At 38.9% G+C, this 16,723-nt stretch overlaps 1 protein-coding gene across 2 annotated transcripts in view; it reads right to left on the bottom strand.

The window, feature by feature from the left end:
• Positions 1–2,683: 2,683 nt before the first annotated feature.
• gnaz (guanine nucleotide binding protein (G protein), alpha z polypeptide) overlaps positions 2,684–16,723 on the bottom strand; it is a 51,248-nt gene continuing 37,208 nt past the window's right edge. For both annotated transcript variants that reach the window (XM_080864262.1, XM_080864261.1), the window contains exon 3: positions 2,684–5,442. In XM_080864262.1, coding sequence (XP_080720388.1) covers positions 5,098–5,442 — 345 coding nt within the window. In that variant the 3' untranslated portion in view covers positions 2,684–5,097. The remainder of the gene's footprint in view (positions 5,443–16,723) is intronic.

Here is a 16,723-nt window from a genome sequence, read left to right as displayed (position 1 = left end):
TAGCTGCTTACTGGATATTTGCAGTTATAGTGATCCTGGAATTGTGCTGTAGATCGTCAAAGAAGAGGACCTGCACACTTGCTCGTTCATTTTCCGGAAAAATAAATAAATGTAAGTTCTAAATTTATTACTCTGTAATTTATGATTGTGCTTTTATTGGGCTTTCACAAAATGATGTAACAGAATGTAAATCTTGCTTTTAAATTGAGCTCACCTCTCTACCCATACACTGATAAGTGTGCATTATCCACCCATTAAAATCCAGTAAAATGGCATTGCTAAAATTTTAAAAATGACTTAATATTTGGCAATAACTTATTGTTTTTGACAGCTGATGTCACAGGGTCCAGAAGATGTTTTGTGAGGGTAACTTTAGCTCAGAGAGCTGACTCAAAGGCAGATGGTTCACAGCCAGATGTCAGGGACGGTTGATAATACTCATTAGGAAGTAGTGCAGATCAGCAGCAGTGGTCCAGGACAGCAAGCAGGAGGTCGTTTCAAGAGGACAGAAGTTAAGTCTGTTTTTCAGAACTTCATTTAGGGCGTTAAGCTTGTGTTACAGGGGTCAGAGGAGGAGACAGTGTCCAAAGGTTAGTTTGAAGGATGAGGCTTGGCTGTCATCATTCTTTTTACAAAGCAAACAGAGGAGGGAGGAGTAAGCTGAGCAGTGCTGAGATGAGATGAGAGGATCGACTGGATTTAAAGTGGTAAATGGCAGATTTGCCACCAGATACAGGCAAAGAAAGACAGAGATGAAATACTAAAACTCTTCCAAGAAAGCCAGACCTGTGGAATTTTCCTACAGCTGCTTGAAGTTTGTCCATTTGATTCACAAGGCTGTTTACAGCCAAGAAGCAGGTGGGAGCAGATAGGAAAGCTTAGAGGGAAAGAGGGAGAGAGCGCCCTGAGGGAAATAGAGTGCAAGAATAAATGTGGAGGTCAGTGCGGAGACACAGGGAAAAGTCAGCTGAAGTAAGTTAAAAGAGTTGAGCTGAGGACAAGCGGAAACACAGAATCACAAGACATACCTAATGGGAATGGCGTGAGGAAGTGTACTTATAGAGGTCTGGTTCTGGTCAACAACATGGAAACAGACAAGACCAGTTAGTGGGAAAGGCTTTGTTTTCCTTCTCTTTCTTTGAAAAATGTCTGAATGATTCAGGAGGCCTACAAATAGACAGGGCTGGAGCATGCCAGGAATTACAGATATTTATTGTTTCAGAGCTGTCATCATATGGCCAAAAATGTCTCTTTCTGTGCCTGTGGTTGTTTTTTGAACTACTTCTTATTTTTAGAAATGCTTCAGTCCTTTTTCCTTATTATTTATTGTATGTCCCAATACTGATGACAAACCGGAGGTTTCTGGCCCCCGTTTAAGTCTTAGATTTTTGGGCAATGCTTCACAATCTAAAAGTAAAAACAGTCAGAGGTTTTGTTATAAGCCGGTAATTTTTTTATAGGCCCATCAATCTGTTTCCATGTACTGTATTTCCATCACGTAAAACAGCAAAAACCTGACCCTGACCTCTGAATTCATATGAGGACGCACTGACCCATACAGACTACTAGGTGACAAAGTTTCTTGTAATATTCTGATAGATTTTTTTCATTTTGGTAAGTTTAAAATATAGCAGATCACAAGATTTTATATTCTTTTTTTTAAATATCTCAAAATGTTGGGAACACTGACCATTGAAAAGTTAGGGAACCTTCCATCATCTTTATTTTAGCCCTGTTACCATCCTAATTTTTGTTACTCTAGATCACTCTTTGTTAATTTTCTTGGGGAATAATTATTTTTGCATCTTTTTACAATGTATATACACAATGTACTGAAAAAATTATCATGTCACATGTATTGGTGAAGTCCTGAGCATTTCTTCCAGTTTCTTCTGCAGGGATGAAATATGCCAGCTATTTTGATCATAGAGGCTGCTGTCTGACAGGTCAGTCCAAAATCGGACTTTGTTCTGGCTACAAAGGCAGCATGTGATTCACATTATTTTCATACTTACCAAAGCATTCAGTGACAAACTCTTGGTCTATCACTCTGAACTCAATGCATTTAGAAACGTAGACGAGACGACCTGCTGGAGGTCAAATTGAGCATCGAATGAGGATGAAAGGTGATTTATATTAATTTGAACATTGCTGGTTTCCAGATGGACTGCTGTGAGTATTTCAAAAATTGTTAAAACTACTGGGATTGGCCAACAAGAGTGCATTTTTATTTTTACTGTATTTAGAAAATGAAATTTTAAGCTGTCATGAGTTTTGGCAAGCTAAACTGCGATCATTTCTAGCGAATTTCTTAAGAGTTATTAGACCACAAAACCCAGATCTGTACACATCACCAAAGGTTTGTTGAGTGTGTTGAAACATTTTACTGCTACTTTTTGTGTTATTTTTCTTTAAAAACCTCTGTCAGTGTCACAATGAGCTGCTTAGTGCTACCCTCTGACAGCATAAGGCCGACCAGTTTGTACTTCAAATTATATTTGGAAAATAAATAAATAAACAAATAAATTATTTAAACTCCAGTCTCATTTGAATTAATAAACAAATTAATGAAAGAAATGCAGGACTTTGACCTTTTTTTTTTTTGCAGCGACTTCTCTCTCAGTTTTCAAAGTTGGCACCAACTCCAACCACATGACAGTCATAAGGCACAATTTCAGCCTTCTCAGAAATGAATTTTATTTATGTTCATCCCTCAAACAGATTCCCACTGTTGGTTCAATCAGTCCACAAAACAATATCCCCATGACCTGAAGACATTTCCCACACATGGATGTAGATCATGATGAAAGGAGGAGGATGTAAAAGGCAAAATAGTAGTTTTATTTAACGCTTGGTCCCCTGTGTGACATACTGAATGCTAAATCAAACACGAAAAAGTTTGTTCCACTTGAGCGTACTAGGATGGCCACAGGGTCATATCATCCTATTATAGGTTTGAATACAGTGAAAGTATTTTTTTAATAGCATATCTTCTTCCTTTAGAGTAGGGAAGTTTGAAATGACTACTTGACTAAAAACTAAGAAGTGCAAAAATCCAAAAGTATTTGTGGACTCTATCAGCCCACCTGGTGATGCTGGAGTTTATACACTAATTAGAATGAAGTCTGTGTGCTGCTGTGCACCGTCACCCAATCACACGTAGGCCAAGTTCATTCTGCAGTGATTTAATTGCATACTTTAGGTCCGAGTTCTGCTTGGCCCAGTGGCTACATTGTACGAGGAGGACAAACACTTTTTTGTCATCGTTTGGACACTGAAGATGGAAGCAAAGTTTCAGACAGGGTGCTCTATTCCGAGTTGCAAAAAAATCACTCGATGCAGCATAATTACGAAAGAATATGGAGGGCCTGCGGCAGTCCGTCCTCTATAAACATTCCCCTCCCGAACACATTTAAAACACCGTTGACACAATCACCACCCAAAAACACATTTACTACACCATAAAAATTTGCATAAGTTGTTTTATTAATAGTTATTGTCCTTTTATACGTCTTTTTTTGTTTGTTTGTTTCATCGTTTTAGTCTGTTGTTGAAGTGGACATCCTGTAAAGTCAAGCCCTTGGCTGAGTTGTTCTCTGAACTAAAAAAAGAAAGGGTAAGAGGAGGAGTGGAGTGGGATCTTCCTCCTCTGTCTCTCACTCTCTCTTTATCGCACTCACAGCATCCCAACTCAACCGTTATTTTTCATGTTGTTTGAACAAAGAGTGTACCTTACAGTATATTTACACATCATACTGACTGACTGGTTTAACAATTTCCATTTAGATAATGCAAGGACGATTGAACTTTGAAAGTTTGCTTCTTTGTTTTCAGGTTCTTCTACAGTCTCCCCTTTCACCCCCAAACTTCTGTAGTGAGGTTATCTTCATCACCAGTATATTCATCATCGCCGTTAGCATTGTCACCATAAAAATTCTGATCATCATTATTATATTTATATAACTCTTTTCAATAGATTCCTCTCTGACAACTGTACAATCGTACACAGTGTTTGACTTTAATATATATTTTTGGGAATATATTATTTAGAACCTAGGAAAAGAGGAACATAATCCCAAAGAAAATATATTAGTATCCCAAAGTAACAAAATCATGCATGATTTAATGTCTTCGTCCATAAAAACTAAACCAAAAAAAGAAAAAAAAAGTAACATAAAGGATGGGATCCAGATTTATTTACAAACTGATCTTGGCACTGTTTTTTTTTTTTTTTTTGTCTCTTGCTGGAAACGGTAATGAAAAATACTTTTGACTCTTCCGAGTGTAACATACTCCTGGTTTTAAGTCAGGGACCTGCTGTAAAAGCTGGTTTGAGAGACATGTTCTTTTTTTCTTTTCTTTTTTTTTAAGCGCAAAAAGATAAAAGAAAGAGAGGAAAAGAACAACAACAGACAGCTGATAAGGAAAGAACAGAAATGGTGCGTAAAAAACATGTTTCACTTCAACTTTAGACTGTGGCAGTTTCCTCTTTTCGGCAGAAAACCTGTGACGTCATGTTTACTGACTTCTTTTTCCCCCAGAAATACAGGCTCTCTCTCTGTCTCTATATCTGTGTCTCCTCAGGTGCCCTCGCCGTTTACTATTGTTTGGGTAAAAAGCCAAAAGAGAGCATTGATTCTGCAGAAATTATTTTCAATTAAGCAGCATTAACTGACTCAGGTTTCAGGTTTGACAGGCAGTTGGGGGCAGCTTTCTAAAAATTTTCCAGTGTTGCCTTGTCAAACCAGTGTCTGACTGAAGATCGCACGTGTGAGCAAACTATAAGGATGTGTGTTGGTGTGCATGTGTTTGGGTGTCTCTGCATACTCATATTCAGTGCAAACATGTAGGGTAGAAATCCCACCTCAACCATGGACCTTCAGCTCTGTTGTTTCCATTGAAACACTTGAATCTACAGTATTGTCCATCCCTCACTGTCTTATTAACTCATTTCCTTTCCAGTCCTCTGTTGCCCCCTCTTCAAAGAGATAAACTGCCCGGCAGGCTAACATGCCTTTGTTTATCCAGCCTCGCGGCAGGCTAACAGCAGCCCGCTTTTCACCCCCTACCACCACCCCACCCCACCCGTGTCAGGTCCTAGCATAGCCCAATGTATTTCAGATTGTTCTGGATGATCACGTCCGTGACAGCATCAAACACGAACTGGATGTTGCTGGTGTCGGTGGCACAGGTGAAGTGCGAATAGATCTCCTTGGTCTCCTTGTTGCGGTTGAGGTCCTCGAACTGCCGTTGCACATAGACAGCTGCCTCCTCATAGGTATTTTGACCTTTGTAATCGGGGAAGCACACTGTCAGGGGAATGCGTTTTATCTTCTCAGCCAACAGGTCCTTCTTGTTGAGGAAGAGGATGAGCGACGTGTTGGTGAACCAGTTGTTGTTGCAGATGGAGTCGAACAGACGCAAGCTCTCGGCCATACGGCTCTGTGTGAAGGAGAAAAGGGAAGAAAAGTAGTGGGGGAATTAGATCATGAGAAAAATGACTTCATGACAAAGAAAATGTAGCATTTAGTTTGTAATAACAACTCAAACCAGCCCAGATTTTCGCATTGTGAAGAGTTAAGAACATAGACTAACCGAACTGGACTCATTCTGGTAGCTCGAGATTTCAGGTAAATGAGGACATGTTAAGTCTGAAATCATCCAGCACATGTCACAGACATCTACTAGACTAGCCAAAGGTACGCCTTCTCTGTTATGTCAACACAGACTTGAGACTAAGACAGCCGCAGACCTTTGTTTGAACTCTTATGCTCTCCTCTAAAACTGCTGATTATCTCTTCTTCCGCTGCTTTCTTAATCCAAGTCCTACACAGTGAAATGATCAGTCAGGGAAAACGTGTTCAAGTCTTTAGTCAAACAAACTAACTTATTCCCTAAAGAGTAGCTCACATATAAGAAAATGTGAGTGGCTCATGTGGAACACACTTCTATGGCCTTATATAGTTTGTCATAACAGAAACACTGTGCAGCTGAGACTTAGGAAAGCTTACAGAAGGATAATAAGAACAACACTGATTTCTCCCTCTCAGTGCCTACCTCTTTTCCGTTATGGTTCATTTGGATGCTGAAAACTTTTTTTTCCTAGCATGCTATAACTGTTGTGGCTTGATGACAAAGTTCACCTTCAGCCTTAAACTTTGATAAATAACATTGGAGCTTTTCAAAAAGTGGGTCAATTATCACATTTAGCCGTAGGACCACATTAGATGTCACATTCATTTTCTCTAAAGTGAGATAAAAAAATAGATTTCACAACTCTCTGATGGAAATCGCTGATGCCTGCTGTATCCTGCAGACAAATCCGTTAGCCATGACTTAAAGTAAGGGTTGAGCAGAGAGGACTACTAGCGAGAGAAATGAGACTACCACAGTTATGTGTTTTTTTGAAACTTTATGCAGCTCATTTTTGATAGCGTGTTGCAGTAATCTTTAAAAACATGCAGGTTAGGGTGCTTAAGAAAAAACAAAAAGCCTGCGAACATGAGTATGTATGCACTTTCTTACAGCTGTGCTCATGTGATGTTGATTGTATAAGGCAAAGCTAAGAAAGAGAAAGCTGATCTGTTCATGGCATCTGCTGGCATGTGGCGAGTGGCCAGTAGCTTGTGACTGGGAGGTTGTCAGATGAAACGCTGCTGTTTAAAAGGTTACAGAAACAACATGATGCTCTGAGCAAATCACAAGATCTGCACAGCATGAAAAAAAAGAGATACTGAGGGAAATAGCACAGGATTAGGAAATCGCTGCCAGATTCAAAGTAAACCCTCATAATTCAGTGGTGTAAGTGCATTATTTTTGGATAATGATGAAAAGACTGCAGTTATGAGAAACTTGTATTGCAGGTATCCCTTAGATACTGCTCCAAAAAATGCATTTAAAGCTGTTAATGTGTGCCAAGAAGACCGCATTCACATGCACAAACTGTGTTAGTGCACTTTTTATGTTTTCTTATAATTATTTTATTCATTTCAGTGCTAGTTTTAAGCAATAAAAGCACACTCACGCACATATACATCACAATCTCCATACACTTTCACCAAAGTTTCCTCAGGCTTGATATTTACCCCCTAATTAACCTCTATATATTGTTTATACTTTAGCTAGTTTTATTTTTTGTACATCGAGTGATTATTCATTTTAACTACAGTACCCTTGATTATGCTAATTGTTTTGCAGTTCACTGAAAGAGCAGAAATGCCACCAGGGGTGTATTGACTGTGAAACTGAAAATGAATTTGTGATACAAATAGTCCGAAGTTTCAGTCCTGGTTCCTTGTACATTCTGCCTCTTCCTGACCGGCAGCCACCTTTTAAGCCTTATTAACAGAGGTGCCGTGCACAACAACTGTCTTCATCAAGGCACTGTAAATAGATAATTATGTAATGTTAAATAATAGTATATCAAGCTACTAGTTGAATCCTGAATGGGAAACAATACCTGAATACAATACTTTACAGTGGCTTGGTCCATTGCCTGTCGTCATCTAAGGCCTCAGTCACACAGACCAGTTGAGTGCCACCTGGCAACCACTGTCGCTAGGGAAAAATGAGCACTCCGTGACTGTTTGCTAGTGGGTATGTGGATTGCTGGCTGTTGTTTGGTGAAATCTACTAAAAACCTGTTTGTGATTGCTTTCATCGCTAGTAGATTACCGCAGTCACCCGTAGCTTGTACGGAAGATGCCAAATTTTTGCACACTCTGTAACTAACCATGGAGCAGTAATGAAATTTTGAAAAGTGCGACACAGATTGGAAACACAGACCATAGTAAATGCCGTGCCTAAACCACGAAACCATCACATTTCAAAATATGCTAATTTTACTTTGAGGGCAAAGTTTCACAGTATCACCACCGCTTAGCAAATAGCTGGCTATTGTTTGAACACAACTAAACATCTTCCAATGGGCAATGGCTACAATCTTCTAGAGACCAAAGCAATTTGAAGGACGTTGTCGATGCAGTGCTATAGTGCAACTATTTTCACTTAGCAACAGCAGGCAACTTCCACCGTCCACTCAGCAACAGAAAAACATGTGATTGGTCGTTACCAGGGGTCTCTACCAGACTGGTCTCTAAGTCTTTACAACTGGGATTTTGGCAATCAATTTCAATTTCAGCCACTGACAGCAACCCCCAACCGCTGCTTGGTAGGTAGTTGCCAACCAGTCTAACTCTTCTAGCACTCAGTAAAATGTAACATATTTTGATTTTTCTAACTAGATTATGTTACCTTTACCTTGCTTGTGTGTGATTCAGTGCAGCTGCTGTCTTATTATGGAGGTAGCAACATCTTCTAATCCATGTTTAAGGAAGCAGGTCTGTGCACATATTTCTGCTTTCCTGGGTTTAAAATTAAAAAATTTCCAATGACCCTCCTTTTACTGGTTATTGGCACAGCTTGTGCCACCCCACTTTAAAAATCCTGGAGGCACCCCTGCATGTTGAAAAAATTAGGTTGAGAAATAACTGTGATAAAGTGGATTGAGTGGTGATAGTTAGCCAGATGAAATGAAAGCAAGCTAGTCTGGTGAAAGCTGTAATCTTTACAGACTGTTCAAGTAAAGAGTGAACTGTAAAGCCAGAATAATATATGCTTTTTTGAGCATAATTTAAATAGTGTAGTAGAAAGCTAAAGAAAAACTGAAAATCAAAGTATGCACTAAACCATTAACTTTGAGAATCATTAAATGGCTCCCTGGCAGTCATTTTCGCTATCAATGCAACAGTTTGACAGAGTATCCAATAATAAATGCACCACTGAAGGAAGCAGCCTCAAAAGTAAAAAAGAAAATCTGTTGTAACAGAAGGTGATCAACTCACCGAGCTCTGTCTAAATGTCTTTTTAAAGCCTTATTGTCCCATCCAGAAATGAGCTAATTGCTTGAAAAAATCAAAATGAGACACAACAGGAAGAAGGAAATAATTTTGGCTTTAGTGTTCAATACAAATTGCATAAGAGTGTGTTTGCCAAATCTGCTCTGCACTTAAGCATTTAAGTGCCTTTTTCTTTTATTGTCTGTCTGTTTTCCTTTCTGTTACCAGTCCCATGTCGCTACCTAATCAGATTGAATCACAAGCTCTCCTTCCTTCACAAGTGTGCATCCCAGGTGCTGAGACCTAAACATTGTATACCGCATATGGTCCTGTCAGGCTGTTTGAGTTCACTCCTCCTTTTTCCAGGGTGTCAAAACAAGAGCCCAGATGGTAAAGAGAGCATAGCAGGAGACAGCCAGCTGAGCCAAGGGACTCTCAAGTCTCCTCACCTGGCCACCTATCACTTTACAGCAAGTGTTTCCTAACGGGGGGTGGAAGGAGAGCAGGGTTGGGGGGTCCCCAAAGTACGCAGACCCCCTCCTTTGCTTCAAGCACCCACTGATGCAGACATGCTCACACATATGTGCACGCACACACACCCTGCTTCCCCCTCACCTCCTCCTGCCAGAGTACTCAAGAGAGCGGTGTGGGCTTTAATTAAGCTTAAGTATTAATGAGGAAGTTCATCACTGTGTCATTGCTTTGTTTCCCAAATACAAGCCATTTAAGTGTGCAGCCATCTCTCCATTACTCATTAAGGTTAAATTTACATGTCACTGCCTGACAAGAAATGACACCCTGCATCTGTCTGCCAAGGTTGCTTTTTTTCTGTCAACATATTTCTTTTTTTTCCCTGTTGCACCTGAGAGTTGCATTATTCAGACCGCTCCCTTTCTATTTCCGCTCTCTTTTTAATTACTAATGTTGTTACTGTGGGCAGCAACACTGCAGGGTGTAGCTGTTAAGAACAGGCAAACAAACATAAACACAATGTATTTGTACACATGACCAGAAGCACTTTTAAAAAAAAAAGTTGAACATGAGCTAAACAAATTTAACAAATTCATCTAGGCTATTTTGTTTAATATTTTTGTCTGTCACCTTATTATGACAATGATGTGAATAAGACAAAGTTCAAAGCACTCTAAGAAAAATATAGAGGCCATGACAGGTACTAGGCTTGTATGTCACTATAACAAGGGTCATATATATCTTCTGTATTCTTAGTTATATAATGGAAAGCTCTTTTTCCAAAACACCATTATTTGATACGAAGAAACATGATGGTAATGCCTTTGATAACCCATTAGCCAGTTAAGAAGCACAGGGCTGGAAATATTTCTGAAAAAAACTATCTGTCTGAAACACATTTAATGCCCGAGCGATTCTGAAAAACAGCCACTACTGTTCAAAGTCACCGATCAGGGAAAATGTTTTACATCCAGGCCCGTTCACACATCATCTCTGCTGTAGCTTGAAAGATAAGGCACACACAACAAAGGTCCACATTCGAAAACGTGAAACCCTATTCGTTGATTTCCAGCGTCCTTTCATGTGACAGGTAATGAATTCCCATTTGAGAGATTACTGAAATAATAAATGAAGCAATAGAAGTAGAGCTGACAGTACAGTCAGTGTCTGTGCTCATGTTTGGCAAACACAAGCTTAAGCAAGCGCTAATCTCATATCTATGCTTTTCATTTTCCCCTCACAGATAAAAAGAATTGACTGCAGTTGCTCGGCGTCAGCCGTTGCATATAAACCTGCGCTACATATTCATAATAACACAAACACTCGAACAGGAACACAATACATGCATGAAACTTCATCTATTCTCTCCAGCGCTGCTGTTTATTGTACCCCCCCCCCCCCCCCCCCCCCCCCCCCCGCCCGCTCCTTTCCCTTCTCATCCTCCCTTCCCTAGTCACAGCTCACTGTCAACAGCACAGGATTAGGAGCATTTGACTGGCCTGTTGCTAAGCAACAGTAGCCGTGGTAACCGATTCATTATGAAGACAGGGATGGGACAGCGAAAATGCATCAGGCAATGGGATGATGGGTAAATATACTGTAATTATTATGGTGCATTTTCTGTCTTGCGCGAGTTGATGCATGGAAACGGAACCAGTGTTTTATCGGTCAGATGAGTTCTGATTTTTTTCTGCTTGTATGAATCCTGAATGCTGAAACCACTTAAGTGATCACCGGTCACAGCATTAAGGTATCACAATAAAATGGGACCTTTTGTTCTTGAAAGCAGCTTAAATGTATTTGTAAACATGAGCAGAAAAATCTGATGAATGTCTCAAAAGTTCTAATGACTGTTAAGAACACCAACAACGACCACACACCAAATGTGGTTGTGCAATTCAGCTTTCCTTTTCAGTCCTCTTGTGTTGTTTGTCACTATGTTTAATATATTTCTTATATATTTCTTACAAAGCCTCAGGGCAAACTTTTCTATTAAACCATCCTGCAATGACTGGGTTCAAACCTACAGCACTTCCACCTTACTCTGAGAAATCAGTGAGTCAGAGATGCACTTAAATGAAAACTGATGAGTCACTCCTGGGTAGGACTATTGAATCAGTACCCTGGTTTTTGTTCATGAGAAACTTGTTGTAATGCAAAGTTTTAATTCCCACGAACTAATGGTTTTACACTCTGTGACTCAATTGTGGCACTTCTAATGTAGATGTTAATAATCTTTCCAAGTGTTTTCATTGAATAAAATGTTCGATATTTGTGATGCAATAAAAAAAAATATGAATGAGTCTACGCAAATAATTTGCATACTGTGCAAATTTATTCAGTGTTACTGACATGCTTTTAACAAGGTCAGAGATATTTAAAGACCTTTAAAATGCCTCATTATGGAGCCAGCTGCTCTAACAACATTATTATAATGTGTCAACCCAGCTTCATTTTGCTGCTTTTGATTTCAACTTTATTGCAGATTATCTTGCAAAATGTTAAAGCAAGGATGTGGTCATGCCTTGTTATCTAAATCTTTGGAGCCTACATTGCTGACTCCCTATAACCTAACTTAAAAAGATGGAAAATGTAACATTTCTCAGAAATGTATAAAAAATGTTTCCCCTGAACGGAAGCTGCTTGTTTCCAGCAACCTTTGCGATGTAGCTGTGGTGTAATACTGCAACCTGATGATCATGTAGATTTATTGGGTGTGGTGTGGCAGCTGTACTAAATTGCCAGAATTTATACCAAAGTTCCTCAATTTTAAACCACTAAGTATCCAATATAAATATCTGTTATACATATGTATTTTATATGTAGCGCTGTATAAACAACAGACTTTGGACATGTATAGTCTTTGTTGTGTCTGTTGTAAGACAAGCCATAGCGTTTTGACACTGCTTGTTGTGTCTGTTGTAAGACAAGACATAGAGTTTTGACACTGCTTGTTACATAAGAGTCTTACACTTCCTGCTTCACACACGTGTGCCCTGCATTCTGTACTGAATACTAATTCATTTTAGTTTTAATGTTTTAAAAGTCACCAATGTTTCGCTTCGTAATCACCATTTTTGTCAGAATCTGCACTTTTTTTTTAATTTTTGCTTTTTTTCTAACCACAAAAAGTAAATGACAGTAAAGTACAGAACAACATCTAATGATCTGTAGGCCTCACTTTCATCAGTTAAGTTCATGATTCAACAATGAGAAAGAGATGGTAGTGTGATGGTCTGGGTCTGGTTTCTGCTTCAGGACCTGGACGAATGACAGAACCATGAGTTCTGTTCTCTACCAGAAAATTCTGAAGGAAAATATCCAGATATTAGTTTATGTCCAACAGCAGCAAGTCCACCTCTGAATGAAGGTTTTTAAAGTGGCCTAGTCTGGATTTAAATTAGATTGAGATGCACTGGCATCACCTTAGAAGAGGCCTTTTCTGCTTGAAAAGTCCTCCAAGGTGAATGAATTAAAACAATTCTGCAAGGAAGTGTGGGCCAAAATTCCTCCAAAGTGATGTGCAAGACTCATCGTCAGTTATCACCAACACTTGATTGCATTTTTTCAACCAAGTATTAGATTTAAGGGGTAATTACTTTTCACAAAGAGTCGGGTAGCTTTGGTAGATTAATTCAGACACACAATTTCTCTGTGTAACAAACATGTTAACTTGTTCTTCTCTGGCTGTTTTTGAGCAGCTTACCTTGCCTGTATGCTAATGTAGTTTTAAACTTTGTGCAGAGCTTTAGATTTTTAACCAGATTTTTCAGCACTGTAATACTATTGGTTTTGGTTTGTCTCATCACATGAACCCATATGAATCGTGAGATTTGTCTTGCTGATACAGCACAAACCTCAAAGTACGCCTGGTTTGTATGCTAGATACTATCCGCTTTGAGAAAACTGCAGTATTTGATACTTTTGGACTGAAAACTACCTGATTATCAAACTTTTATTTTAAAATGGCAGCATGTGTTAACCACTAAGACATGCTTAAAATGGCATATAAAATATAATGTGTGCCCATGTCATCCACATCTTATAGCTACAGTACAGTAAACAACACAAACTACCATAAATTAGAACATTAGTAATAAGCATTATTTTTTATTAGTTTTCACTAGAGTTAAAAATTATTGTTGACAATGGTTATTATAAAGCAATATTAGTTACATGCTCTCTTGTGTAATTTTGACGAGTATGATTGATGTGACTCGGTGATTAGCGCTGTCACTTCACAGCATGTGGGTTAGCTACAGTGGCCCCTAGAGACAAAGCACGTACAAACTCCAAAACACATGCAAACCCCAAAACACATGCAAATTCCAAAACACAACGGAAGTGCTCCAGGACGCTAGGGGCAGTGTTGAGCTTTTGTTACCTAGTAACTACACAAGCCAGGAAGTACCAATGACAGGATTTACGCTGTATCCCAATTCAGGGTCTGCAGCCTTTTTTTTTTTTTTTTTTTAACTTTATTTATCACATTATAGACATACAGTCAAGTAAAACAGGGATCACATAAAAGATGACATTGTGGTAGTACAATGAGGAACAGAAAGAGTGACAAGGACAGTGAGACAAAAGTGAGTACAAAAAATAAAATAAATTAAGGGGAACATAAATAAACAAAAGTTTGCAAGAGCCAAAATCAAGTTAGCAGTTTCAATCGGTTACAGATGTTAACAGTCTTGAGAGCCTTAGTGTTTTTTGATGAGGAGATTGTCCTTATATATTGTGCAAGTTCCATTTTTAATACAAGAAGTTCAGGCTTTCTGCCGAGGACTTTGCTTTTGTGTATATGAAATTTTGCCAAAAATAAAAACCAAATTTATAAAAAAGAAAGCATCATTGTCCTTGTCTTTAAAATTATAATAGCCAAAGATAACATCCTTATAGTACAGTTGAAGATTAGGGAGAACAAAGTCAGTAATAAACTTGTGGAAATCCTTCCAGAATTTACACGTAAATTTACATGACCAAAACAGATGGGAAACTGTTTCAGGTTGCTCGGTCTGCAGCCTTAAAGGCCGCATTTTAAGGCCGATTACGTCACAGCGACACGATGAAGGCTGTCCCAATTCAAAGGCTGCTCGAAATGCAGCCCTCAAATGCGTCCTTAATTTTCCTGAATTTTAAGGATGGGTCGGTGTAGCCTTCATGGCCCAACATATCCCAGATTTCATAGCGCCGCGGTGGTGTGGATAATTTTGCTGAAAAAAACAGCGGAAGCGGAGTCGCCGAAGAGTAAACTTTCGGAAGTAAGTACTGAATATTATGTCACTTATTTATGCGCAAATGTTTTTATAATGAAGAACATTAAAACATGTTGGCCACATGTCGGGAAAGTTATGTGACATTAGCGATGTTTGTACTAACTTGGTTTTAAAGCCTTTACTTCAAAATATACGCCGTTCAATAGTCGACCTTAATCTTACAGAGAATGTGATGATTTTATGGATAATTAAAGTCAGTCATATATCCACAAACACAACAAGCTGAAAGTCAGTGATGCTGCTCGGTTTGCAGTCCTGAATATCACGGCACAAGCAGGATTCACTGCACTGTTAATGTTAGCTATGTTATATTGCTGCCTCTGTTCGGTGGTGTCGAGCCAAACGGACTTTAACGTGTGTTTGACCGAGCTGACGGTTCACTCGTGAAGCTGAAAGAAAGATGCTTTAATCACAGCAGTCACACATGTGTCCACTGTACCATCTGGGAACTCTTCTTGTTTCGTAATAACACAAACACTAAAACCTCCTTCTTTTGTGCTGTTTTGTAGCAGTGTATACACCTGAGACTTTCACCTGTCTGTCTGTCCTGCACTCTCTCTCTTTTTCTTTCTCTCTGATTGTGGAATAAAAGTATGAACATGTGTTTATAAGTCACACTTGTGTTTGAATCCTGCAGCTTATCACACATTTGATTTCCATGTGTGACAACTGCAAGTGTCCAGAGTGAGGACAGACTGAGGGACCCACTGCTGCACGTCATCTGTGAGGCTTTGCACCCCTGATGATCCACCAGGACAAACTCAGCAGTGTGTGAGGAAGATGAGGAGGAAGAGCCAGCAGCAGCTGACAGATGGAGAGAATAGACAGACCGTTCCCTGTTTGTGAAGAACTGCTAGAAAAGTTTAAAATAACTAATTGTCTGTCCTGAATCAGTCTTATTAGGTAATGTTCAAATAATTTTATCATTCCAGTGTTTTCAGTGTGGGAGAAAGTACTCAGGGCCTTCAAGTTACACACTATGAAAGGCAGCAACAAGTTTAATATTCAGAAACCTAAAGTATGTATCAGCAGCAGAATGGACCTAAAAATAAATGTTTGTTCCAGTTCTATGAAGCTTTGAGTATTTTGGATTAGTAGCACTGCTGTGTTTGTTGCATCATATTGCTGTAATTGTTTATATGCTTTATATATTCTGAGGTAAGTTGATCTATAGTGTTACATCATATTCTATAAGGATGTTATGTGTTTGTAGACTTTCTGCCCAGTTTGACCCATTTAGTAGAAGCCAGCCTGTTTAAGGCTCTGATATCTATTCTGTATGACTGAAAGCAGTTATGACATGGTCTGATTTTCTCACCCAATAAAGGAATATTTCATATATCAGTCTACTCTTCATTTTATCAGAAACAGTTATCACAGCTTGTACATTTTCTTTTTATAAATATATGTAAGCAATGAGCCAAATTTAGTAATGCCAACATACTGAAGGAACAACATTTGTCTCTTATATATGATACACCTATATATGCACTGTCAAAGATACTTGTCTTTGAGTGAAGATTTAAGGTGATAAGACATATAAATAACTGCAACTTGAATCTGTACTGAAGCTCAGTATTTGACACAGAGTTCATGTTCACTGCTGTAATAGCTAATAATGATTAATATAATAACTATAATATTGGCCATATTATATTTACATTGCCAAAGTGATATGACTTTAGTCTCATGAACAACATTAGCTAATTCTTATTTACTAACTAATCTTAAATGACTGTTCAGTACAGAAATGAAGCCCAAAAATCATGTTTTACTGTCCTGTGGTCTCAGCCTCAGATACTTATCAAATCACACAAAGCTCTTGTAGAAACAAACAAACAAATGAACAAAATATGTTCTCCTTCATTTCTGTCAAACAAAGCTGTATGACACGTTTCCAGCAGTTAGTATCATGGTTGCTAGGCAACCTGGGAAGCGCGACGGAGACTAGACCGTCCCATACAGACAAACTTGCCGTTTATTTTGCAAATCGAGCTCATCACTGCCCCTAGCGTTCTGGAGCACTTCCGTTGTGTTTTGGGGTTTGCATGTGCTTTGGAGTTTGTACGTGCTTTGTCTTCTCATACACACTGGGTTGGCCCTAAGCTTTCACGCAAAAACTTTTTATTTAAGGAA

This window comes from Rhamphochromis sp. 'chilingali' (genome assembly GCF_963969265.1).
Source record: "Rhamphochromis sp. 'chilingali' genome assembly, chromosome: 2".
Classification (NCBI taxonomy): domain Eukaryota; kingdom Metazoa; phylum Chordata; class Actinopteri; order Cichliformes; family Cichlidae; genus Rhamphochromis; species Rhamphochromis sp. 'chilingali'.
Note: the sequence above shows the minus strand (reverse complement) of the source record. Positions and strands in the feature narration are given on the sequence as shown.